The sequence below is a fragment of the Lipotes vexillifer genome, unplaced genomic scaffold (assembly GCF_000442215.2).
Source record: "Lipotes vexillifer unplaced genomic scaffold, Lipotes_vexillifer_v1.1 scaffold1093, whole genome shotgun sequence".
NCBI lineage: Eukaryota > Metazoa > Chordata > Mammalia > Artiodactyla > Lipotidae > Lipotes > Lipotes vexillifer.
Genome location: NW_006774793.1, coordinates 287,098 through 314,316, shown reverse-complemented (window position 1 = coordinate 314,316; position 27,219 = coordinate 287,098). Strand labels below are relative to the sequence as shown.

General features: G+C 39.8%; 1 protein-coding gene across 1 annotated transcript in view; it reads right to left on the bottom strand.

Annotated features, from left to right (window-relative positions):
- Nucleotides 1–27,219, bottom strand: part of RPGRIP1 (RPGR interacting protein 1) — a 66,385-nt gene that overhangs the window by 1,514 nt on the left and 37,652 nt on the right. Inside the window, 4 exon segments of the mRNA XM_007449509.1 lie at nucleotides 30–160; nucleotides 2,795–2,879; nucleotides 5,393–5,585; nucleotides 23,761–23,858. Coding sequence (XP_007449571.1) covers nucleotides 30–160; nucleotides 2,795–2,879; nucleotides 5,393–5,585; nucleotides 23,761–23,858 — 507 coding nt within the window.

Here is a 27,219-nt window from a genome sequence, read left to right as displayed (position 1 = left end):
ACTGAGGAGCACAGAAACGTATCACTCACTGTCTAGCTCTTGCTCTCGGATGTCTCTTCCCGATTCCAGGATCTGCCACAGTTCCAGATATGCGTAGCCTACTTCTTGACATTCTTTCTTTTCCTCATCCATAGGGTCACTTACCACTGTAAACTTTAAACTAAAGGGAAAAAAAAATCCATTTAACTCAGTACTGCTGATACCCTTAGGCTTGAAAAAAAAAAAAAAAAAAGGATAAAAGTAACCATAAATTACACATTGTATTCCTTGAATCACTTCTCCCTTTCCTCCATTTTACAAGACTACAACAGCAAAAGACTGAGAAATCGTTTTAATTTAAAGTAACAGGTCTGGAAGGAACTAAGACGAGGTAAAGTGGTTGATCAAGTTGTCTCAACTGTTGAGATATAATTCCTTTTAAGATGGTTTACAGTTTTGCTGAAAGATTTGAAATGGGCAGTGGAGGTGTTGAACAAAAACCAAATTATGGAAGTTAGAAGAGGTTTGACACTTATAAATAAAAGTGTTATGCCAAGCCTGAGCAGAGTAAAGGAAACAGAAGGAATACAGAATTGCAAAATGAATATAAAAGGTGTACTCCTTAGAGTTGTAAGTCTTGGAAGATGATACTGTAAAGAACACAGCACAGTTCCTCCTAAGCAGTGAGCAGTTAACAGCAATTACAGGACCCACCTCATACCAAAATCCACCGATGCTCAAGTCCCTTATATAAAATGGTGTAGGATTTGCATATAGAATATACTTTAAATCACCTCTAGATTACTTATAATACCTAATACAGTGTAAATGCTATATAAATAGTTGTAAATACAAGGTAAATGTTACATAAATAGTTGCCGGTACATGGCAAAGTTAAATTTTGCTTTTTGGAACTTCCTAGAATTGTTTTTTCAAATATTTTTCATCCACCATTAGTTGAATCCATGGATGCGGGGGGAACCTGCAGATAACAGAAGGCTGACTATTATTACCTTGACGTAGTCTAGCAAAGAATGATATTGAATTCCAGAAACTGATACCTATTAAGTTTTTTGAGGTAAAGTTTACATAACATAAATTTACTATTTTAACCATTGTAAGGTGTACAATTCAGTATTTCTTAGTATAATCACAATGTTGTGCCACCATCACCACTATCTAATTTCAGATCACGTTCATCACCACAAAAAGAAATCTATACCCATTAAGCAGTCACTCCCCACTGTTCTCTCCCTCAGTCCTGGTGACCACTAATCTACTTTCTGTCTCTCTGGATTTGCCTATTCTGGACATTTAATATTCCTATTAATTTTTTAAAAGCTAACATTGGTGGCTAATAGAAAGTGCTAAGGGAGTAAGAATAGGACCAAAAATTCAAGCGTTTTAAATCACAGCTAAACACAAGCTGAAAAGAAGAAATCCTGAAAATGATGCATTCCTAGTCATTAAGCAATATTCGTTTGTGATTATGTTTCTGTATCCGTACTGAGAACTTCAACAAAGCAAAGGGATAATACTGACTCCTCCACCCATTTTCCCAGGAAACGTATGGTAACTCACATCACCACATCACGTGCACAATAGCAAGTGCTTTAGGTAAACTATGTTATTTCAGTATCATCCTCACCGGAGCCTTCAAATTAAATAATACGTCAAACATCACAGAGCTAGTAAGTGGAAGAGTCAGGATTCAGAACCAGGTCTGTGTGATTACAGAGGCAATGTTCTATCTGCTATATCATCCAGGCAAAAAGAAAATCAAAGGTAAAATCAATTGAAATCAAATTGAGTAGATGATCACAGAAAGAAAAGAAAAAGATTACCACTGTAAAGGAATAAAGGAAGAGAGAGTTGTAGGAATGCTGAGAGGAGAAAAGAAAAAGCTAAATTTAACATTAACGCAAGAGAAACGACCAAGGCTCTTTCCATTTCCAAAAGTTACCAGTAAGCTTATATCTGTTTAAGTCCACAGTGATACTGAAGTCAGATTCACGGTTTATTTCAACTGGCTCCTTTTTCAGTCCTTCTTAGGACTAACTGGAGACAAAGTAAATGCAAATTAAATTTGTTGGGCTGTTAGAAAAGTAATGGATTAGAACACCAGTCCCATACTACTTACCCACACACACGAAAAGGAGGTAGGGTTGCCAGATTTTGCCAAAAACAAAAGAAAACCCAGATGTCCACTTAAATTTGATTTTCAAAATTCAGCTAAATGAGAAATGTTTTAGTCTCTCTCTATATATCCCATGCATTTCATCTGGAACCTCTAAAAGGGAGGACTCCTCAGATTATATGAATAATGACAATTGGCTTTCCTAAAACTTAGAGTAGACCCAGAATTTACTTCAAAGTATTCCTGTAGAGAAATCATTTTTAAGTCAAAAATAAAATTGCTATTATAAAGGCATAATATTTGGTAAGCTAGCAATGGTATGGTGCTATGTTTGAGAGAAATGAATCAAATTATCCTAGAGTGTCAAGGCGTTTTGCCCTTTCCGTAGGGGGCACTAAGTATTCAAGTAAATTGCTGCCTCAAAAAAAAAAAAAAAAAAGTGCTTATCGGGGCTGGCATGGGTGAGAAATGAACTAATCCTGTGAGATGATATAATTTATCAGGTAGTTAGTCACAAACATAAATTAGACTCAAGTAGATGGGAAATTCATTAGGAGTATATTAATATGAAAGAAGTTATTAAAATATTCCATATCACCACAAAGCCAAACTCAAACTCCTAAATTCCTGTGTGACGCCTCCGTCTCCTGTCTTTCAAAGTGGGAAGCAGATGCTTACTGTCCTTGCTCAGGATCTTGTCCAGTCAGCACAGCGAACAGAAACTGCCTTCGGTCTTTTTGCTCCACTGGGTCCAGGTCTATCACTGTATTAAGGGTTAAGTGGGGAAAAAAAGCAAAGAATCATATACTGTTGCTATTTGGGCACTAAAACTTTCATAAATGGTATGTGTAAAACATTGATATAAAGCAGACATTGGCAAAATTGGGCCCATGAGCCAGCTACCTGTTTTCATAAAGTTTTGTTGAACACAGCCATCTGTTTACATACTATCTGTGGTGGCTTTCCAACTACAATGATAGAGTTGAAGAGTCGTGACAGAGACTGGCCCACAAAGCCTAAAATGTTTACTATGTGGCCCGTTAAGAAAATGCTTCGACCACTGATATAAAGGAAGCCTTACACTCTGTGTTGGAAGCTGTCCTGCCAAATGCCAGGCTAAATGTGCTCCCACCACTGCCCAACTGGAAGAATTCTAGGAGACTGATTTTTTTTTTTTTTTTTAAGGCCGCCTAGAGATTTGGATTTTGAGGTAGGTTCAACTCAAGGTCTCAACATCCACTCCCCTCTTCCTCTTCATTTCTACATGGGACTGTTGCAGACAAATAAATTAGCCTATGTTTTCCAGCCTCTATTTTAGCTAGGTTTGGCCACATGATTGAGTTCTGCCCACCGTGGTGTGTGAAACTGGGAGGTAGCCTTCCTTTCTGCAGCTGCTATTAAGGACCGCGAGGCATCTGAAAGGATGGAAGACAGGCACGAGGGGGACAGGAAGGCAAGACGGGAGTTTGGATCCCTGATCCTGATCACGTGGCCTCAACCCTGGACTGCCCACCCTTGAGCTCACTTTACACAAGTGAGGGAAAAACTTCTATCTCCTATGATGTAAAGAAAGAATATACTTTTTTAAAGGGTTGGGGGTGGTGACTTGGGGGTGGGGAATAGAGAACAAGAAACAGCTTTTAGAAATTTAAAATAAATACCTAGCCAATGACTGGAAGATAAAATTAAGGAAATCACCCCCTCCAAAAAAAAAAAAGAAAGAAAAAAACAGAGGTAGAATTATAGGAGAAAAGTGATAAAATTAGAGGATCAATTTGGAAGATCCAAAATTCTACTAAAAAAATGAGAAAATGTAGGGGGAAAAAGTTATCAAAGAAATGCAATAAAATTTCCCAGAACTAAAAGCCATGAGCTTCCAGATTTAAAGAGCCCAATGAATAGCCAGAACAATTACAGAAAATATATGCACATTATTCTGAAATTTAAGAACACTAAAAACGAAGAAAAAGTGTTAAAGTCCTCTGGGGAGGTAGAGGGTCGTCTTCATACAAGCGTTAGACTCCAAGCCTGGATCTAAAGACCATGGACCAACTGCTTTGACATTCTGAATGAAAAATGTTTTCAACATACATTTTTATACTTGGTCTAATTATCAATCAAATATATGGGCAGAATTTTCATGCATGACTATCTCAAAATATTTACTTCCAGTGTATTCTTTCTTTAAAAGCTACTAGAAAGTATGATCCATTAAAATATAATAAATCTGGGCTTCCCTGGTGGCGCAGTGGTTGAGAGTCCGCCTGCCGATGCAGGGGACACGGGTTCGTGCCCCGGTCCGGGAAGAGCCCACATGCCGCGGAGCGGCTAGGCCCGTGAGCCGTGGTCACTGAGCCTGTGCGTCTGGAGCCTGTGCTCCACAATGGGAGAGTCCACAACAATGAGAGGCCCGCGTACCATAAAAAAAATATACATATATATATATAATAAATCAGAGGGTGACACATGACCCAGGAGATAAAAAATCCAGTATAAAATAGAATTAAATTAAACTCTCCAAATGGCAGCAGTGGGATAATAGCTGAACAGTGTGCTAAAGAGGAACAAGAAGATAAAGAGAGATCTTCAGGAAAAAAAAAAAAAAAAGATAAATTATTTGACAGGTTTGATTATTTGAAAATTTAAAAGGCTTCTGGAGGATGAAGAAAGAATCCCAACAGGTATAATGAAAATAAAGCAAATGAAAAATTGAGACAAACAAAATATAAACAAGAAAGAGACTATAATCATGGAATAAAACTTGGCCCTGTAAGACTGTTTACACAACCATAATAATAGAAACAATTACGATTAATTAAAAATTAAGTTTAAATTATGATCCAACTATATGGGAGCACGGGTGTGATACAAGAGATGTTTTATTTGCCAAGATAGGAAGTCAACAGATAATGTCTGAATCAGGAAATGAATTAGTGAATCAGGAAATTGCAATAGAATCATTTCTCAGAAATGTGGGGTTAAATAACAGAAGAAATAGCAGAAAAAGTGAAAAGTGGTGTGGTGGACTGAGGGGGGTGGTCAGGGAGGGGTGAGGGGGAGTGATCTGCAGAGAAAGAGTGGAGCAAAGGACTATATTTTAATCAAAAATCTTTTTAAGCCTATTTGATATTTTAAAACCATATGCATATATTACTTTGATAAATAAAAGAAAATAAAACAGTAGGGTCCACTCCAACAGAAGTCCAGAGTAGTTTGGACCCCTCAGACTAAATGACTGTCAGCCTCCTCTCCTGGCTGTTCACCAGGGATGCCTACCCTTGCTAAAGTGGAAGTGGATCTCTTCTCCTGCTCTCGGTTTCCTCAGGGACACTGGAGTCTCCGTCTCCGACAAGGGAAGATCGTAGAACTTGTATTCCACGTACACCTGTTTTACATTCTCATCACACATCACTTCAGCCTCTGGGTGGAATGCCAGGGAGATGATTTCAATGCACATCTTCTCCGAACCCTGACAAGGAAAATATTCATTTCCTATAGGTTAGAGATGCCAGTGTTTATACTCCATCTAATTAACATATTACTCTCCAGGGATCAATCACAGGCATATTCCACCTAACATATTACTCCTTGAGAATCAATTTATAGGTACCTTAAACTGGCACCAAGAGACCACCTGACTGAACTGCCACCACTAACCATGGGTAATTTGTAAAGAGAATCCAGTTCCTCTATCTCCCAGTCCAGTGAATCAATTCTCCAGATCAGCCTTTCTCAGCCATCACCACATACAGAGAGAATCAAGAAACTTTCTGAACAGATCGTTTTCTTAAACTTTCTCCATGAAAACCAATCCATCTTTTTCCTGAAGTTAGGTCCTAAGAGACCTGTCAACTGAGCAGTTGTTTTAGCCACTAAAGCAAAGAGCTGCCCAGTGCTCCCTGTGTCCCAACCAACCCCCTGCCAAGTATATGACACAGAGCAGGCCATTAGACCACCCTGCCCTCGCACAGCAACTCCAGTTCTTTGAGCTCTGCTTCAGAGTTGCTGCTACAGCCACGATCCCCTCGTTTGACGTCCCTGTGTCCACTTTCACATTAGGGATACCAGGAGGAGGGCTGACATCATGATAGTTTCAAGAAATAAACTGAGGTCAACATTAAGTCCCCCACCTTGTACAGTGTAGCAGCAAGTCAGTGTCATGACACTAGCAAGGAGTCAGTCCAGGGTGGCCCTATAGCCACAGTTCTCCCTTTCATCTGTGACTGCCCTCAGGGCTGCTTCTCTCCTCCAGGTTGCCAGGCCAATGTCCTCACTTCTCCAAATCTGCCCCCCACCACCAATATTTTCTTCTCTTAGGAAGCAAGCAGAGCTCCTGTGCCTTCTCCTAGGAAGTTCCGTGGGCAATATTTCTCAACAAATCTGCATCAAAATAATCTGGGTTTTTCTTAAAAATAAAGACACTTGGGCTTCCCTGGTGGCGCAGTGGTTGAGAGTCTGCCTGCCGATGCAGGGGACATGGGTTCGTGCCCCGGTCCGGGAAGATCCCACATGCTGCGGAGCAGCTGGGCCCGTGAGCCATGGCTGCTGAGCCTGCGCGTCCGGAGCCTGTGCTCCGCAATGGGAAAGGCTACAACAGTGAGAGGCCTGCGTACCGCGAAAAAGAAAAACAAACAAACAAAAAACCGTTAAAAAAAAAAAAGAGTGGCAGGTTGGATTAAAAACTAAACAAAACAAAAAACCAAGAACCTACAATATGCTGCTTAGAAGAAATGCACATCAGGATGAAAGACACACACAGACTGAAAGTGAGAGGATGGAAAAAAGATTGCATGCAAATGGAAACAAGACAGTGGGGGTAGCGATACTCATATCAGACAAAACAAACTAAAACAAAGTCCAGGACTTCCCTCGTGGCTCAGTGGTTAAGAATCTGCCTGCCAATGCAGGGGACACAGGTTCAAGCCCTGGTCCAGGAAGATCCCATGTGCTACAGAGCAGTTAAGCCTGTGCACCACAACTACTGAGCCTACTCTCTACAGCCCACAAGCCACAACTACTGAGTCCGTGTGCTGCAACTACTGAAGCCCGTGCACCTAGAGCCCATGCTCCGCAACAAGAGAAGCCACCGCAATGAGAAGCCCACGCACTGCAACAAAGAGGAGCCCCCGCTTGCTGCAACTAGAGAAAGCCCGTGTACAGCAGCAAAGACCCAATGCAGCCATAAATTAATTAATTTAAAAAACAAAGTCCATAAAGAAAGACATAGAAGGACATTATATAATAATAAAGGTATCAATACAAGAAGAGGATATGACACTTATTAACATTTATGTGCCCAATATAAGGGCACCTAAATATATAAAACAAATACTAACAGACATAAAGGGAGACACGGACAGGAATACAATAATAGTAGGAGACTTTAACACCCCACTGGTATCAAGAGACAGATCATCCTGACAGAAAATCAATAAGGCAACAGAGGTCCTAAGTGACACAATAGACCAGTTGGACTTAATTGATAATGTACAGGACACTACAGCCAAAAAAGTTAGAATACACATTCTTTTCAAGCATGCATGGAACATTATCTAGGATAGACCACATATTAGGTCACAAAACAAGCCTCAACAAATTTAAGAGGATAAAAATTATTTCAAGCATATTTTCTGACCAAAAGGGTATGAAACTAGAAATCAACCACAGAAGGAAAAACAGGAAAAGAATGAACACAAGGAGACTAAACAACATGCTACTAAAAATCCAATGGGTCAAAAATGAAATCAAAGACAAAGTCAGAAAATACCTCAAGACAAACAACAACCTTACACAAGCACAACCTTACAAAAATCTATGGGATGAAGCAAAAGCGGTTCTAAGAGGAAAGTTCATAGTAATACAGGCCTTCCACAATAAACAAGAAAAATCTCAAATAAACAACCTAAATGAATGAGAAAAAGAAGAAGAAACACAATCTAAAGTCAGCAAAAGGAAGGAAATAATAAAGATCAGAGAGGAAATAAAATTCAGATAAAAAATAAAATAAAATAAACCAAGAGCTGGTTTCTTGAAATGATCATCAAAACTGACAAACCTGTGGCCAGGCTCACCAAGAAGAAAGGAACCAAATAAACAGAATAAGAAATGAGAGTGGAGACTTAACAACTAATAGCACAGAAATACAAAATATTCTAAGAAACTACTATAAACAGTTGTATGCCAACATATTGGACAACCTAGAAGAAATGGACAAGTTTCTAGAAACATACAGCCTGATGATATATGTATACATACAGCTGATTCATTTTGCTGTACAGCAGAAACTAAAACAACATTATAAAGCAATTATACTCCAATAAAGATATAAAAATAAATAAATAAATAATAAAAACAAAAAAACACATAAAAATCAAAACTTTTATTTCATGCTGGAGCCATCAATGAAGCAAACCTAGGGGCAGAGTAAAGATCCTGGTCATAGCAACCTACTGGTTTGTGGTAGTCACCTCTAAGATGGTCCCCAATGATCCTCACCTCCTACATACCCTCCTACATTGAATAAGACTGACCTTGCTACAAACAGGATACTGTGGAAAGGAAGGAGTGTGACTGCTAAAGCCGGGTTGGCAAAGATGTTGTGACTTCTGCCTTGCTTGCTCTTGGAGCCTTCACTCTGACTGAAGCCAGCTGTTGTGTCCTGAGGACACTCAAGTAGCCCATGGAGAGGGAGGCTCAAAAGGTGAAACTGAGGCCTCCTACCAACAACTAGCACCATGTGAGGGAACCATCTTGGAAGTGGATCCTCCAGCCCCAGTCAAGCCTCTAGATGACTGCAGCTCCAATTGACAGCTTGACTGCAACCTGCCAGGACACCCTGAGCCAGAACCACACAGCAAAGCCACTCCCAGTTTCCTGACATTAAGAAACTGTGTGAAAATAAATGTTTACTGTTATTGTAAAAAAGAGAACAAGGGCTTCCCTGGTGGCGCAGTGGTTGAGAGTCCGCCTGCTGATGCAGGGGACACGGGTTCCTGCCCTGGTCCAGGAAGATCCCACATGCCGCGGAGCGGCTGGGCCCATGGGCCATGGCCACTGAGCCTGAGTGTCCGGAGCCTGTGCTCCGCAACAGGAGAGGCCACAAGAGTGAGGCCCGTGTACAGTAAAAAAAAAAAAAAAAAAAAAGCAAAAAAAAGAAAGAACAAAAACAAAAAAACAAACAAACAAAAAAACTGAGTCAAGAACAAACAGATGATTTGAACAGACCAATCACTACAGTGAAATAGAATCTGTAATTAAAAAAAAAAAACTCGCTGCAAACAGAAGTCCAGGACTGGATGGCTTCCCTGCAGAATTCTACCAAACATAAAAAGCAGAACTTACACCTATCCTTCTCAAACTATTCTAAATAATTGAAGAGGAGGGAACACCCCCACATTCATTCTATGAAGCCACCATCACCCTGATACCCAAACCAGACAAAGACACTACAAAAAAGAAAATCACAGGCTAATATCTTTGATGAATATAGATGCAAAAATCGTCAACAAAATATTAGCAAACCAAATCCAACAATACATATAAAGGATCACACACTATGATTAAGTTGGACTCATTCCAGGGTAGCAAGGATGGTTCAACATACTCAAATCAGTCAATGTGATACACTACATTAACCAAAAAAAAGAGACAAAAATACATGATTATCACAATAGATGCAGATAAAGCATTTGATAAAATTCAATATTTGTTCATGATAAAAACTATCACTAAAGTGGGTATAGGGGAAGCATATCTTAGCATGACAAAGCCAATTATGACAAACGCACAGCCAACATACTCTTCAATGGTGAAAAGCTGAAAGCCTTCCTGCTAAATTCAGGAACAAGACAAGGATGTCTACTCTCCCCACTTCTATTCAACAAAGTATTAGAAGTCCTAGCCACAGCAATCAGGCAAGAAAAAGAAATAAAAAGTATCCAAATTAGAAGGGAAGAGGTAAAACTCTCACTATTTGCAGATAACATAATACTCTATATAGAGAATCCTAAAGTCTCCACATAAAAACTTTAGAAATAATAAATGAATTCAGTAGGGTAGCAGGATACAAGATTAATATACAGAAATCTGTAGCATTTCTTTACACTAACAATGAGATATTAGAAAGAGAAAGTAAAAAAAAAATCCCATTTAAGATCGTGTCAAAAAATAAAATATCTAGGAATAAACTTAGCCACTGTGGAAAAAAGTATGGAGGTTCCTCAAAAAACTAAAAATAGAACTACCATATGACCCAGGAATTTCACTCCTGGGTATATATCTGAAAAAACCAAAAACTTTAATTTGAAAAGATATATGCACCCCAATGTTCATCATAGCAGCATTATTTACAATTGCCAAGATATGGAAGCAATGTAAGTGCTGATCAACAGATGAATGGATAAAAAAGATGTGGTGTATACACACACACACACACACACACACACACACACACACACACACACACAATGGAATATTACTCAGCCATAAAAAAGAATAAAAAATTTTCATCTGCAACAACATGGATGGAATTGGAGAGTATTATGCTTAGTGAAATAAGTCAAAGACAAATATTGTATGATAGCACTTATATGTTAAATATTAAAAAAAAGTGGGGCAGCAATCAAGATGGTGGAGTAGTAGGATGTGAAGCTCACCACCTCCCACAAATATATTAAAAATACATCTACATGTATTAATAATTCTCACAATATGTCTACTGCATGCTGGCAGAAGACCTCAGACTTTTGAAAGGGCAAGAAAATCTCCATGTAACCAGGTAGGACAAAAGAAAAAAGAAAAAAAGGAAGTGAGAAAGGAATCGGGATGGGACCTCCCTCTTAGGAGGGAGCTGTGAAAAGGGAAAGGTTCCCACACCCTGGGAAGTCCCCTCACCAGCGGGGAGATCAGCTGGGACAGAGCTTCAGAGCCTCAGAGGAGAATGCAACAACCAGTTTTCAGCAGCCAGAATGGAGAGAGACCTGCACAGTCAGTGCCACCGCCCTGCACTCCCCAGCCTGAGATGTGCATCTGCTGGTGCGGACTGGGGCTGGGTGCTGAAGCTCAGGCTTCGGATATCAGACTCAGAGAGAGGACTGGGGTTGGCTGTGTGAAAACAGCCTGAAGGGGCTGGAGTCTGGTGTGACTGCAACTGAGGGTGTTCATGGAGCAAGCCCAGGCCACCTTAGAGGACAGGTGCCATTGTTTGGGGGGTGCACGAGGGGAGGGGTGGGACCCACCATTGCAGGCTTTTTCCCTGCATGTGCTCTCAGGCAGTAGGACACCACTTACACGAGCTCCAGGAGTGGTCACGAGCAGCTCCTGCACCCATCACATGCTCTGGGGATGCACATGAGCCACCACTGCCACCAAGAACCCTAGGACTGAGCACTGCCGCATATGCACACCCCCTATCAAGGGGATAATGGCCTGCACATGCTGAGGGAAGAGGCAACAGATATCCATATTAAAACAGCCCTTGCACCAAAAATATTAAACCCACACAGCTACACAGGGACGTTTCCACATAAGAATAGCCCTCCAAGACCACAGTAGATAATTGTTTCTCCTAAACTCACAGAGCAAGAGAAATACAAGTAAAATGAAGAAGCAGAGGAACCACCTCCAGTTTAAAGACCAAGAAAATTCCCCTGAAAGAACAATGAAACAGACCTCTTTGATCTAATAGACACTGGTTTCAAAAAGGGGTACTGAAGGAATTAAGAAAGGCTATTGACAGAAATGCAGAGTACTATAAGAAGGAACTAGAAACTATAAAGAGGAACCAAGAAAAATCAGAAAACTCATTGACTGAGATGTAAGCTGAGCTAAAGGCAATAAATAGCAGAACGGATAATGCAGAAGAACGAATAAGTGACTTGGAAGATAGAATAATGGAAATCACTCAATCAGGACAGCAGACAGAAAGCCAAATGAAAAAAGTGAAAGCAATAGAAAAGACCTATGGGATAATATAAAGCATGCCAACCTACGCATGATAGGAATTCCAGAAGGGGAAGAAAGAGAAAAGCGGATCGAAAATGTATTTGAAGAAATTACGGCTGAAAACTTCCCAAACCTAAACAAGGAAACAGATATCCAGGTACAGGAAGCATGGAGGGTCCCAAACAAGATAAACCTAAACAGACCTACACAAAGACTTTTTTTTTTCCTGCGTTGGGTCTTCGTTGCTGTGCATGGGCCTTTCCTAGCTGCAGTGAGTGGGGGCTACTCTTTGTTGCAGTGCAGAGGCTTCTCATTGTGGTGGCTTCCCTTGTTGCAGAGCATGGGCTCTAGGCACGTGGGCTTCAGTAGTTGCGGCGGGCTTCAGTAGTTGTGGTGTGCAGGCTCAGTAGTTGTGGCGCACAGGCTTAGTTGCTCCGCGGCATGTGGGATCTTCCTGGACCAGGGATCGAATCCATGTCCCCTGCATTGGCAGGCAGATTCTTAACCACAGCACCACCAGGGAAGTCCCATGACATATTATTATAAAAATGGCAAAAGTTAAAGATAAAGAGGATTCTAAAGGCAGCAAGAGAAAAACAAACTGTTATTTACAAGAGAACCCCCATAAGACTATCAGTTGATTTCTCTATAGAAATGCTGCAGGCCAGAAGGGAGGGGCAAGATACATTCAAAGTTCTGAAGGGGAAAAATCTGTAACCTAGGATACTCTACCCAGCAAGAGTATCATTCAGAATAGGAGAGATAAAGAATTTCTCAGACAAACAGAAACTAAAAGAATACAGCAATACTAAATCTATTCTAAAGGAAATATTGAAAGGTCTTCCCTAAATAGAAAAGAAGTAAGAATCTAAAGGAAAGAGAAAATAACAATTGGAAAGTAAATCACTTAAATAAGCCAGTACACAGATATTAAAAAAATGAAAAAAGTTCTGTGAAAGTGATGATAACCACAGTGAACAGCAAAAGTATGAACATGAAAATGTAAAAGAGGACATGAAAATCATAAAATGTGGGGAGTAAAATAAGAAAATGTAGATTTTTTTTTCAGTTCCTAGAATGTGTTTGAGCCTATATGAGTCTAAGGCAAGTAGAAACAGGATGGGGTTAACATACCTGAAAAACAGGGTAACCACAGATCAAAAACATACAATAGATCCACAAAAACCAAAAAGAAGAGAACATAAGTATAATACAAAGGAAAACCATCAAACCACAAAAGGAAAAACAAAAAGAAAGGTACAAAGAAGAAGTATAAAATCAACAGGAAAATAAGGTTTAAATGGCAATAAATACATATCTATCAATAGTTACCTTAGGGACTTCCCTAGTGGCACAGTGGTTAAGAATCTGCCTGTCAATGCAGGGAACATGGGTTTGAGCCCTGGTCCAGGAAGATCCCACATGCTGCAGAGCAACTAAGCCTGTGTGCCACAACTACTGAGCCTACACTCTAGAGCCTGCAAGCCACTACTGAAGCCTGCATGCCTAGAGCCCATGTTCCACAAGAAGAGGAGCCACCACAATGAGAAGCCCATGCACCGCAACGAAGAGTAGCCCCACTCGCTGCAACTAGAGAAACCCCACATGCAGCAATGAAGACCCAAAATAAATTAAAATAAATAAATTTATTTTTAAAAATTACCTTAAATGTCAATGGATTAAAAACTTCAATCAAAAGACACAGAGTGGCACACTGGATAAAAGAAAACAAGAGCTTACAATATGCTGCCTACAAGATACTCACTTTTGGGCAAAGGACACACATAGATTGAAAGTAAAGGGATGGAAAAAGATGTCTCATACAAATGGAAATGAAAATAAAGTGGGGTCGCAATACTCAGACAAAATAGACTTCAAAACAAAGGCCATAAAGAAAGATAAAGGACATTGTATAATGATAAAAGGATCAATACAAAAAGAGGACTTTACACTCATCAATATATATGCACCTAATATAAGAGAAACCAAATACATAAAACAAATACTAACAGACATGAAGGGAGAAATTGACAGGAATACAATAATAGTAGGAGACTTTAACACCCCACTCACATCAATGGACAGATCTTCTAGACAGAAAATCAATAAGGCACAGAAATTCTAAATAATACAATAGAATAGTTAAATTCAATTGATATTTTCAGGACATTACATACAAAAAAAAAACAGAATACACATTCTTTCTTTTTTTAATTATTTATTTTATTTATTTTTGGCTGCGTTGCTGCATGGAGGCTTTCTCCAGTTGCGGCAAGCAGGGGCTACTCTTCTCTACGGTACATGGGCTTCTCATTGCAGTGGCCTCTCTTCTTGTGGAGCACGGGCTCTAGGTGCATGGACTTCAGTAGTTGTGGCTTGCAGGCTCCAGAGCACAAGCTCAGTAGCTGTGGCGCACTGGCCCAGTTGCTCCGTGGCATGTGGGATCTTCCCAGGCCAGGGCTCGAACCCGTGTCCCCTGCATTGGCAGGGAGATTCCTAACCACTGTGCCACCAGGGAAGCCCCAGAATACTCATTCTTTTCAAGTACACATGGAACATGCCCTGGGTTTGACCACATACTAGGGTACAAAACAAGCCTCAATAAATCTGAGAGTTTAGAAATTATCTCAAGCATCTCTTCAGACCACAATGGCATGAAACTAGAAATCAACCACAGAAAAAGAAATGAGAAAAAAATGATTACAGGGAGATTAAGCAACATGCTACTAAAATAACCAATGGGTCAATGATGAAACCAAAGAGGAAATTAAAAAATACCTTGAGACAAATGACAATGAAAACACAACCATACAAAATTTATGGGATACAGCAAAAGCAGTTCTTAGAGGGAAGTTCATAGTGATACAGGCCTTCCTCAAAAAATAAGAAAAATATCAAATAACCAACCTAACCTACCAGCTAAAAGAATTAGAAAAAGAAGAACAAAACCTAAAGTCAGCAGAAGAATGGAAGTAATAAAGATTGGAGAGGAAATTAAAAAAACAGAGATTAAAAAACAGAAAAAAATCAATAAAACCAAGAGCTGGTTCTTTGAAAGGGTAAACAAGATTGACAAACCTCTGGCCAGGCTCATCAAGAAGAAAAGAGAGAGAACTCAAATAAACAAAATAAGAAATTAAAAAGGAGACATAACAACTGATACTGCAGAAATACAAAAAATCATAAGGGAATACTATGAACAATTATATGCCAACAAATTTAACAACCTAGAAGAAATGGATAAGTTTTTAGAAATATACAGCCCACCAAAACTGAATCAAGAAGAAACAGATAATTTGACCAGACTGATCATTAGAAGTGAAATAGACTCTATAATTTAAAAACTCCCTACAAACAACAGTCCAGGACCAGATGGGTTCACAGGCGAATTCTACCAAACATGCAAAGAATTTATACTGATCCTTCTCAAACTCTTCCAAAAAATTGAAGAGGAGGGAAAGAATCCCAAAGACATTCTATGAAGCCACCATCACCCTGATACCAAAACTAGACAAAGACACCACCAAAAAAGAAAATAACAGGCCAATATCTTTGATAAATATAGATGCAAAAATTCTCAACAAAATATTAGCAAACCAAATCCAATAACTCATAAAAAATCATACACCATGGGCTTCCCTGGTGGCGCAGTGGTTGAGAGTCCGCCTGCCGATGCAGGGGACGCGGCTTCGTGCCCTGGTCCGGGAGGATCCCGCGTGCCGCAGAGCGGCTGGGCCCGTGAGCCATGGCCGCTGAACCTGCGCGTCCGGAGCCTGTGCTCTGCAACGGGAGGGGCAGCAGCAGTGAGAGGCCCGCGTATCGCAAAAAAGAAAAAAAAAAAAGATCATACACCATGACCAAGTGGGATTCATCCCAAGTTCACAAGGATGGTTCAACATACACAAATCAATCAGTGTGACATACTACATTAAAAAAAGAAAAGAAAAAAACCAAATGATCAATAGATACAGAACAATCATTTGACAAAATTCAACATTCATTCATGATAAAAACTCTTACCAAAGTGGGTATACAGGGAACATATCTCAACATAATAAAAGCTATTTATGACAAACACACAGCCAATATAATACTCAATGGTGAAAAGCTGAAAGCCTTTCTACTAAAATCTGGAAAAAGACAAGGATACCCACTCTCACCTCTTATATTCACCATAGTATTGGATGTCCTCACCACAGCAATCAGACAAGAAAAAGAAATAAAAGGTATCCGAATTGGAAGGAAAGAGGTAAAATTGTTATTATATGCAGATGACATGATACTATATATAGAAAACCCTAAACACTCCACACAAAAACTACTAGAACTGAAAAACAAATTCAGCAGGATAGCAGTATACAAGATTAACATTCAGAAACCAGTTGCATTTCCTTACACTAACAATGAAATATCAGAAAGAGAATGTAAAAAAGCAATACCTTTTAAAATAGCACCTGCAAAAATAAAATACTTAGGAATAAACCTTACTGAGGAGGTGAAAGACTTATACACTGAGGACTATAAAACATTAATAAAGGAAATTGAAGATGATTCAAAGAAATGGAAAGATATCACATGCTCTTGGATTAAAATAATTAATATTGTTAAAATAGCCATACTACCCAAAGCAATCTACAGATTTAATGCATTCCCTATCAAATTACCCATGACATTTTTCACAGAACTAGAATAATCCTAAAATTTATATGGAAACATAAAAGACTCAGATTTGCCAAAGCAATCCTGAAGAAAAAGAACAAAGCAGAAGGCATAAACCTCCCAGACTTCAGACAATACTACAAAGCTACAGTAATCAAAACAGCATGGTACTGGCACAAAAACAGGCATATGGATCAGTGGAACAGAATAGAGAGCCCAGAAATAAACACACACCTACAGTCAATTAATCTTCAACAAAGGCAGCAAGAATATAAAACAGGAAAAAGTCTCTTCAGCAAGTGGTGTTGGGAAAGTTGGATAGCTGCATGTAAATCAATGAAGTTAGAACACACCCTCTCGCCATACACAAAAATAAACTCAAAATGGCTTAAAGAGTTAAAATAATACATGACATCATAAAACTCCTAGAAGAGATCATGGGCAAAACATTTCTGACATAAATCGTACCAATGTTTTCTTAGGTCAGTCTCCCAAGGCAATAGAAATAAAAACAAAAATAAACAAATGGGGCCTAATCAAACTTACAAGCCTGTGCCCAGCAAAAGAAACCATAAACAAAGCAAAAACACAATCTACAGAATGGGAGAAAATATTTGCAAACAATATGACCAACAAGGGCTTAATTTCCAAAATATACAAACAGCTCATACAATTCAACAACAACAACAACAAAAACAACCCAATCAAAAAATGGGCAGAAGACCTAAATAGACATTTCTCCAAAGAAGAAATACAAATGGCCAATAGGCACATGAAAAGATGGTCAACACCTCTAATTATTAGAGAAATGCAAGTCAAAATTACAATGAGGTACCACCTCACACGGGTCAGAACGGCCATCATTAAAAAGTCTACAAATAACAAATGCTGGAGAGGATGTGGAGAAAAGGGAACCCTTCTACACTGTTGGTGGGAATATAAGTTTGAACAGCCACTATGGAAAACAGTATGGAGGTTCCTCAGAAAACTAAAAATAGAATTACCATATGATCCAGCAGTCCTATTCCTGGGCATATATCCAGACAAAACTCTAATTCAAAAATATACATGCACCCTTATGTTCATAGCAGCACTATTCACAATAGCCAAGACATAGAAGCAACCTAAATGTCCATTGACAGATGAATGGATAAAGAAGATGTGGTACATATATACAATGGAATACTACTCAGCCATTAAAAAGAATGAAATAATGCCATTTGCAGCAACATGGATGCAACTAGAGATTATCATACTAAGTGAAGTAAGTCAGAAAGAGAAAGACAAATACCATATGATATCATTTATATGTGGAATCTAAAATATGTCACAGATGAACCTATCTATGCAACAGAAACAGATTCACAGATATAGAGAACAGACTTGTGGTTGCCAAGGGTGAGAGGGTTGTGGGAGGCCTGGAGTGGGAGGTTGGGGTTAGCAGATGTAAGCTATTATATATAGAATGGATAAACAACAAAGTCCTACTGTATAGCACAGAAAACTATCTTCAGTATCCTATGATAAACCATAATGGAAAAGAATATAAAAAAAGAATGTATATATATATGTATGTATAACTGAGTCACTGTGCTGTACAGCAGAAATTAACACACACTGTAAGTCAACTATACTTCAAGTAAAAAAAAATATTAAAAAAAGTTAAACTAGTGAATATACGAAAAAGGAAGAGACCCACAGACAAAGAGAACTAGTGGTTACCAGTGGGGAGAGGGAAGCAGGGAGGGGCAAGATAGGGGTAGGGGATTAAGAGGTGCAAACTACTACTAAAATAAATAAGCTACAAGGATATATTGTACAACCCAGGGAATACAGCTAATATTTTATAATAGCTATAAATGGAGTATACCTTTTAAAAATTGTGAATCACTGTTGTACACCCGAATATTGCACAACTATACCTCAATTTTTTAAAAAAGAAAAAATACAGACCAAAAATGTTTTGAAAAATGGGTGAAACTGGGTGAAGAGTACATGGTACCTCTCCATACATTTTTTGCAACTGTTTACAAATCTGTACTTATTTCAAAATAAAAAGCTTTTTAAAAGAATAATATGTACAGTTCATATACAGTTTAATGTCGTTTATTTAAAGCAAAAAAGACTAATACAAAACAATATGAATGTTAAAGTTTTTTTTATGATCTGAAAAGATGTACCTCAAAATTCAAAACAATGGTTTTTTTGGGGTGGCGGGGTGGGGGTGAGGCAGCAGGGATTATAGGTAATGGTCAATAGAGATTTAGCTCTATCTATAATATTCTAGTTTATAAAAGAAAAATGTATTCTTACCTTACTTGCAACTAATCCTGGGACAAATGATCAGAAATCCATATCAAGTTTACTCTGATAACAAAGGTGAATTAGGAGGATGAATAAAATTAAAATTTGAGCAAGGTACACATGGAGGCTTTATTCATTCCTATTAGAACCATATGAAATTGACAATATTCCATCATTTTTAATCTATAAAAGTGATAATTTCATATGGCTTGTTATGGACTGAATATTTGTGTACTCCTCAAATTTTATATGTTGAAACCCTAATCCCAATGTGATGGTATTTGGAGGTGGGGCCTTTGGGAGGTAATTAGGTCATGAGGGTGGAGCCCTTGTGAATGGGATTAGTGCCCTTATAAGAGGCCAGAGAGCTGGCTTGCTCTCTTTCTGGCACATGAGGACACAATGAGAAATTGGCAGTCTGCAACCTAGAAGGAGGCCCTCACCAGAATCGGACCAAAAGAAGTAAATTTCTGTTGTTTATAAGCCACCCAGTCTGTGGTACTTCATTATAGAAGCCTGAATTGACTAAGATATGGTTCAATCTAATATTTTTCTTTGATGCAGAATACTTTACGTGAGCTGGTTCCATTATATAAACTTATTGGGACTGAACAGCAAATATATATATATATATATTTATATTTATATATATACACACACATATATATAATTAGTAATATTAACCATACTAACAACTGAAATATATATTAACTCATTGCTAGCAGAGCCCCTAACAGCAGTTAGTTATGCAGCATTAGTGCCAGACAGACAGCTCACTTTGGCTTATTCAGGTGTGCTAGATAATTTGGGGGTGGGGAGAGGGCAGATTTCCTAAAACTAATTAGCATACATAAGGGGTCAAGACATTTTCAACCCCTGAAATTAAGAGTATAAGAAAAAAGAATAAACTTTGAGGTCCTTGATATACACTATGGCTAAAAGACAGTAACCTGAAGCCACAGAGCAATGGAAATGATTGCTCCCTTCTCATTAGGAGCTGTTAAGAGGGGGGAGGGAAAAGTTATATGGTCCACTCAGAGTGGGAGATTGATTCCTGAGACCAGGAATGGAACTTCATCTGGAGGAAACCATATGGTTTGGGTTGAGATCATTTTCTGGGGATTCTTGGAAGTACAGAAGGCCTTTAGGAACCTTGTGCTAATTAACAGAGCCTCCTGCAGAACAGTCCTATACATATCCCATGATACAGGAACTGTTGTAATTCTGGACTAAAAGACAAGGAGTTAAAGACCAAAATGTACTATGATTGTTTTGCTTCTTTAGCAGTACAAGAGAAAGACATTTCATAAAGGTCTTCCTTAAGTCATACTGTTCAACCTATTCAACTGACCTGGCAGGTAGAAGGGAAATGACACCCCTCTGCCTCAATCCTCTCCCCTTAGGGCCTAGTTCTTCCTTGTAGGGGCCACTACCAGATCATAGAAGCTTGCATTTAAGAACTAGCATATTTCATGGGCTTCCCTGGTGGCGCAGTGGTTAAGAATCCGCCTGCCAATGCAGGAGACAGGGGTTCAAGCCCTGGTCGGGAAGATCCCACATGCCGCGGAGCAACTAAGCCCATGCTCCACTACTGAGCCTGTGCTCTAGAGCCCGCGAGCCACAACTACTGAGTCTGTGTGCCACAACAACTGAAGCCCGAGCGCCCTGGAGTCCATGCTCTGCAACAAGAGAAGCCACCACAATGAGAAGCCCGTGCACCACAATGAAGAGTAGCCCCCACTCGCCACTAGGGAAAGCCTGTGCACAGCAATGAAGACCCAACGCAGCCAAAAATAAATAAATTAAAAAAAAATAAAAGAACTAGCGTATTTCAGAGAAGACAGACTGCTGCCACCATCAACATCATCATCACTATAATCTGGTGCTTAATTTGTCTCAAGTACTGTATTAAACCTTTATCACACATTACCTTATTTAAATCTTGCCACATGGCTATAAGGTGGGCATACTTAATATTACCACTTTACAACCCCATTGTTCACAGCACCACTATTTACAATAGCCAAGACATGGAAGTGTCCTAAATGTCCATTGACAGATGAATAGATAAAGATGTGGTATATATGCACAATGGAATATTAGCCATAAAAAGAATGAAATAATGCCATTTGCAGCAATATGGATGAATATAGAGATTATCATACTAAGTGAAATCAGACAGACATACAAATATCATATGGTATCACATATATGGAATCTAAAATATGATACAAATGAACTTATTTACAAAACAGAAATAGACTCAAAGACATAGAAAACAAACCTAGGGTTACCAAAGGGGAAAGCGGGAGAGGGATAAATTAAGGAGTATGGGATTAGCAGATACAAACTACTATATATAAAATAGATAAACAATAAGGACCTACTGCATAGCACAGGGAACTATATTCAATATCTTGTAATAACCTCTAATAGAAAAGAATCTGAAAAAAGAATATATATAACTGAATCACTTTGCTGTACACCTGAAGCATTGTAAATAAACTATACTTCAAGAAAAAAAAAATCACCACTTTACAGATGAGGAAACAGAGTCTAATAGAGTTTCAATAACTTCCCCAAAGCGGCATAGATATTAATAGCAGAGACTGGATCTAAACCACTTCTGTCTGAAACACATTTCCATGCTCCTAAACACTACACTCTCTTGCCTCCTCCTTTACCCTGGCTGACTCCAGGCACAAAAGGGACAGAGCTCACGTACTGCCTCTGGACCTTCAACTCCTTCCATCTTTCGTGCCCAGCTATTTTGAAATACAAAAAGGATTGAGTATGAGGCAGGAAAGACAGGGCTGGGCCCAAGGACAGCCTATACACCTCCTTGTTTTGCACTTAATGAGACCATGACACATGGAGAAATGGCATCTAAAAAAGAAACTTTGTAGCATCTGAACAAGAAACACTGACCATGAAAACCATGGCGCATGCCCAATAAAAATGCAGATTGCCAATGACCCTGTATGACCTTCCCCTGTATGACCTCCCCCTGTTTTAAGGGAAAACAGTTCTTAGAGCACATGTACAGTGACTCCAGGAGACAAAGGCATAAGCCTGGGAGCTGATGCAACCAAGTGCAATCTAGGCCACACCTCAACCGTCCTCTCAATGAATATTCCACCCCTAATCAAAAAGACCCCGCCCATTCAAAGGGCTAAGAAAATAAGATAAAAGGGGGATCAAAAAACTTTGTGGTACGCTCCGCACTTGTGAGGATGCCCTGCACTCTTCTTTGAGTGTGTAACTTTCACTTCAGCCTGCTTTTTTAAAATTTTTATTTATTTATTTTGGCCGTGGCACACAGCTTGCGCCATCTTAGTTCCCTGACCAGGGATTGAATCCGGCCATGGCAGTGAAAGTGCCAAGTCCTACCACCGGACTGCCAGGAAATTCCCCTGCTTCTTTGTTCTCTTTGCTCCTCAGCCTGCATGTTTTTCCTCCTTTGTATTCTGTGTTCCTTGCCCAAATTCTTTTGGACAAGTTGAACAACAGTCTGGACTTTTGATAAAGCTTTTCTGCTATCAAGTATATGTGTGTCTGTGTTGTAAGTTTAATTTGATAACAACACTAATTTTTACTAAGTGGGATCAGTTTTCATATTTAGTTTATCCAGCAACATTTTTAGGTACACAAAAGTTTTCTAACAGGAGATCTTATTTAAGAGCCTTTAATTTAGGGTAATATTTTTAACTTCATCTGTCTGACTTGTAGTTCCAAAATTTGCTGACCAGCTTACTGCTTTTTGGGTTGATCTGAGATGTGCACGGTTTAGAAACCTTAACTCAAGTACCAGTTCTTTCAGTAACTACTGCTACAATGCTGGACATATCACCTGGTTTTCTTCACCTTTATGATCTCTAAGGTGTTACTGTCTAGTTCTAATTCTATGGCTCTGATCTGTCTTACAAACATTTCTCAAGATATTAATTATATAATGTCTAAAAAAGATATAACAGATAAAAGTTCAGAAAATAAACCCTATGCTTTTCTTTACTGTTTCTAATTAAGCTCATAATCCTCAGTTAGATTTTAATCTTTCATTCAGCCACTCATTCAACAAATATTTATTGAGTGCCTACAAATGTACCAGGGAGCATTCTAGCAGCTCGAAAGTGATCGTTTTCTACCTCATTTAAAACCCCACAGTATTCCAATACAATGACTGTGAATATATCTGTGGATATTTATTCATAGATTTGCATGTGTGTGTGTGTGTGTGTGTGTGTGTGTGTGTGTGTGTGTGTGTATCCTCAATTAGTTCCAAAACAGATCTGAGGTCGAAATGTTTAATAAATAATTGTAATTAAAGGTTGAGTAAAAACCTTCAGAAACTGAATGATCCCTTTGAGCCCTCCCACAAAGAATCCTTCCAGCCTCCACCTCCCAAAGTAAACCTGCTCTCTTTAGGTAGATTTAAAGAAAGGGGCATCACTTAGGCTGGGGTGAATCACCATATACAATGAAGGAGGCAGGTAAGGGATCCAAATGGGAGAGAGAAGTGTTGAAGTCAGTCCTTATTTATACCAAATCAAGAAAATGATCCTTTCATCTGCCTGTACTGACTTCCATTCACTTGCAACATAAATTTAATTAAATAACTTGAATTTCCTATCTGGTTCATTAAATGAAACTGGATTTGAACGTCACACACATGGCCATTAAGCACACTGTCATTACTTACAATTTTGGCTCACGCACAATGATTACCCCAGTATACTTACTGCCTTAGGACATTTCTGAGATACAGGTGTTACTATCTCATCACTATCTGTAGTTTGTGCTTCACTGACTTCAGAAGCTTGTTCACAGGATTCTTTATCTGCCAGGGAAGAGACTAGAGTTACAGAACTGTTTTGGAGTACCCTGTCTAGCCCAGAAAAGACCCAGTACCTACATCTTCAATCTTCTGTTTAGTTACTAGTTCTGAGTACCTAGATTTTGGCTGTAATCACTAGAAACAAACCTTCTTTTTTAAAGTTTCACTTATTCAGAAGCTTGCTAAACACACAGGGTTCACTTCTGAAAAAAGAAAGGGAAGAAAAGAAGGTAGGGAGGTAGAAAGAAAGTTTTGTCCTTTTAGGGGATGGAGAAAATTACCAAGCCAAGGAAAAACAGTGCAATCAGGGTGTAGTAGACTGTATTTTACAAAGACAGCGTCAAACAATATCTCTCATCCCACATGCTCTCTTTTGTACAATGTGATTTTTTTTTTTTTTTTTTTTTTTTTTTTTCCTTGCGTTATGCGGGCCTCTCACTGTTGTGGCCTCTCCCATTTGCGGAGCACAGGCTCCGGACGCGCAGGCTCAGTGGCCATGGCTCACGGGCCCAGCCGCTCCGCGGCATGTGGGATCTTCCCGAAACGGGGCACGAACCCGCGTCTCCTGCATCGGCAGGCGGACTCTCAAGCACTGCGCCACCAGGGAAGCCCTGTACAATGTGATCTTGATACTCCTAATATACATATATATTTTTTTGCAGTACGCAGGCCTCTCACTGTTGTGGCCTCTCCCGCTGCGGAGCACAGGCTCTGGACGCGCAGGCCCAGCGGCCATGGCCCACGGGCCCAGCCGCTCCGAGGCATGTGGGATCCTCCCGGACCAGGGCATGAACCCGTGTCCCCTACATCGGTAGGTGGACTCTCAACCACTGCGCCACCAGGGAAGCCCCCTAATTCTTTTTTTAAGGTAGGTATTTTTGTTTGTATATATATTTATTTTTAGATTTTTATTTTATATTATAGTTGATTTACAATGTTGTGTTAGTTTCAGGTGCACAGCAAAGTGATTTAGTTATACATATACATATATCTATTCTTTTTCAGATCCTTTTCCCATATAGGTTATTATAGAGTATTGAGTAGAGTTCCCTGTGCTCTACAGTAGGTCTTTATTGATTATCTATTTTATATGGAGTAGTGTGTATATGTTAATCCCAAACTCCTAATTTATCCACCCCGCACCTTTCCCCTTTGGTAACCATAAATTTGTTTTCTAAGTCTGTGAGTTAGTTTCTGTTTTGTAAGTTCATTTGTATACTTTTTTAGTATATCACTTATATAAGCAATACGATATTTGTCTTTGTCTGCCTTACTTCACTTAGTATGATAATCTCTAGGTCCACCCATGTTGTTGCAAATGGCATTATTTCATCCTTTTTTATGGCTGAGTAATATTCCATTGTATACATATACTGAGCCCGCGTGCCACAACTCCTGAAGCCCACGTGCCTAGAGCCTGTGCTCCACAGCAAGAGAAGCCACCACAATAAGAAGCCCACGCACTGCAACAAAGAGTAGCCCCTGCTCACCACAACTAGAGAAAGCCCGTGTGCAGCAATGAAGACTCAACACAGCCAAAAATAAATAAATTAATTAATTTTTTAAAAAAGAAAGAAAATACATCTAAATATGAAACAATTTTCACAGAAAACCAACAGGAAACTGCCAGAAGATCTCTTATAGAACTAAAGCTGCAAGAAAGATCTCCATGTAACCAGGTAGGATAGGGGGAAAGAAAAAAAAAGAAAGGCGTCAGGATGGGACTGGTGCCCCTGGGAGTGATCTGTGATGGAGGGAATGTCCACATGAGCTGGCCCTGGCCCTGGGAAGGCTTCTTGCCTGCTGAGAGGTCTACTGGGACAGACAGAGGGCTGAAGGGGCTTAGATTCTGTTTGCAAGGACTGTGCTTATGCTGGCTTGCTAGCAATTAGGATGGAGAAGGACCAGGGCTGATGGCTGCTGCCTTGTCACACTTCCCTGACCAAATCATGTGCTGGGAGGGCTGCTAGTACATGCAGCAGCTGGGTGCTGAATCTCAGATGCATGGACCCTGGGAGAGGACTTGGTCTAGCTGTGCGGAGACAGCCCGGAGGGCCTTGGGTGTAGTCCAGGCAGAACCTTGGAGGTGATTATCAGCACACTGATGGGGGGGGTGGGTCTGGCCATAGTGGACTTTGTTGGCATGCACACTGGGTGGTGCCACAGAAACGAATGTCTCGGGTGGAGAGCCCCTGGGGAGGAGTAGGCAGCAGTTGTTTCTTGGCAGTAGTGCTCCAGCTCCATTCACCCCACACAGAAGCTTAGAGCCGGCTCTGGGGCAGATAGGCCCTGGGAGAGGCCTGCTGCAGAGGCAGCCCAGGTTGCAGGTGGCAGAACAACCACCTCGATTCCCGCAGCCACAGTGCCTTGGCCCCCAGCACCAGCCCACTCCACACCATAGCCTAGCACGAAGTCTGGTACAAATGCAACAGAGAAAGGGTTGTGACCTTGGGTTGATTCTGGTCAGAATCATGGATGCCTGCACCAGTGGGACATAGGTTTGCTGTGACCGCATGGGCTTTACATGCCTTGGTGGTCACCTCCTTTGGGGCAGGGCACACACTCAAGGGCAACGGACCTTATCGAATACGACCCTCAAGGCTTCTACTCCAACAACTGAGGAGTGGACCCTACCCCTGACAGGGCTGTTACAGCTATGGAAAAAAGAGGAGGCCCCACCCCAAATCCAGGGGAGGCTCTGGACCCCACAACACAAATCCCACCCCCTATAAAAAGGATAACGGCCAACACACTCTGAGGAAAGATGTGGCTAGCATCCATGCAAAAACCAGTCCTCACGACAAAAATATTGGACTCACACAGTCTACACACAGATGCTCCCACATAAAAATACCCATTCAAGACCACAGTAGATAACTGTTTCTCCTAAATTCAGAGACAGAGAAAGTTAAGTAAAATGAAAAAGAAGAGGAACTACTCCCAATTAAAAGAACAAGAAAAATCCCATGAAAGAACAAATAATGAAACAGACCTCACCAGTCTACTAGACCCTGAGTTCAAAAAGGAGGTAATAATCGTGCTAAAGGAATTAAGAAAGATTATTAATAGAAATGCAGATCACTGTAACAAGGAACTAGAAACTATAAAGAGGAACCAATCAAAATAAGATAACTCAATTGCCAACATAAAAAACAATATAAAAGCAATGAATAGCAGACTAAATAATGCAGAAGAAGGAATAAGTGATCTAGAAGATAGAATAATGGGAATCACCCAATCAGAACAGCAGATAGAAAGACAAATAAAAACCAAATGAAAGCAACATATGAGATATATGCGATCATTCAAAGCATACCAAACTACACATAATAGGGGTTCCAGAAGGAGAAGAGAGAGAGAAGGG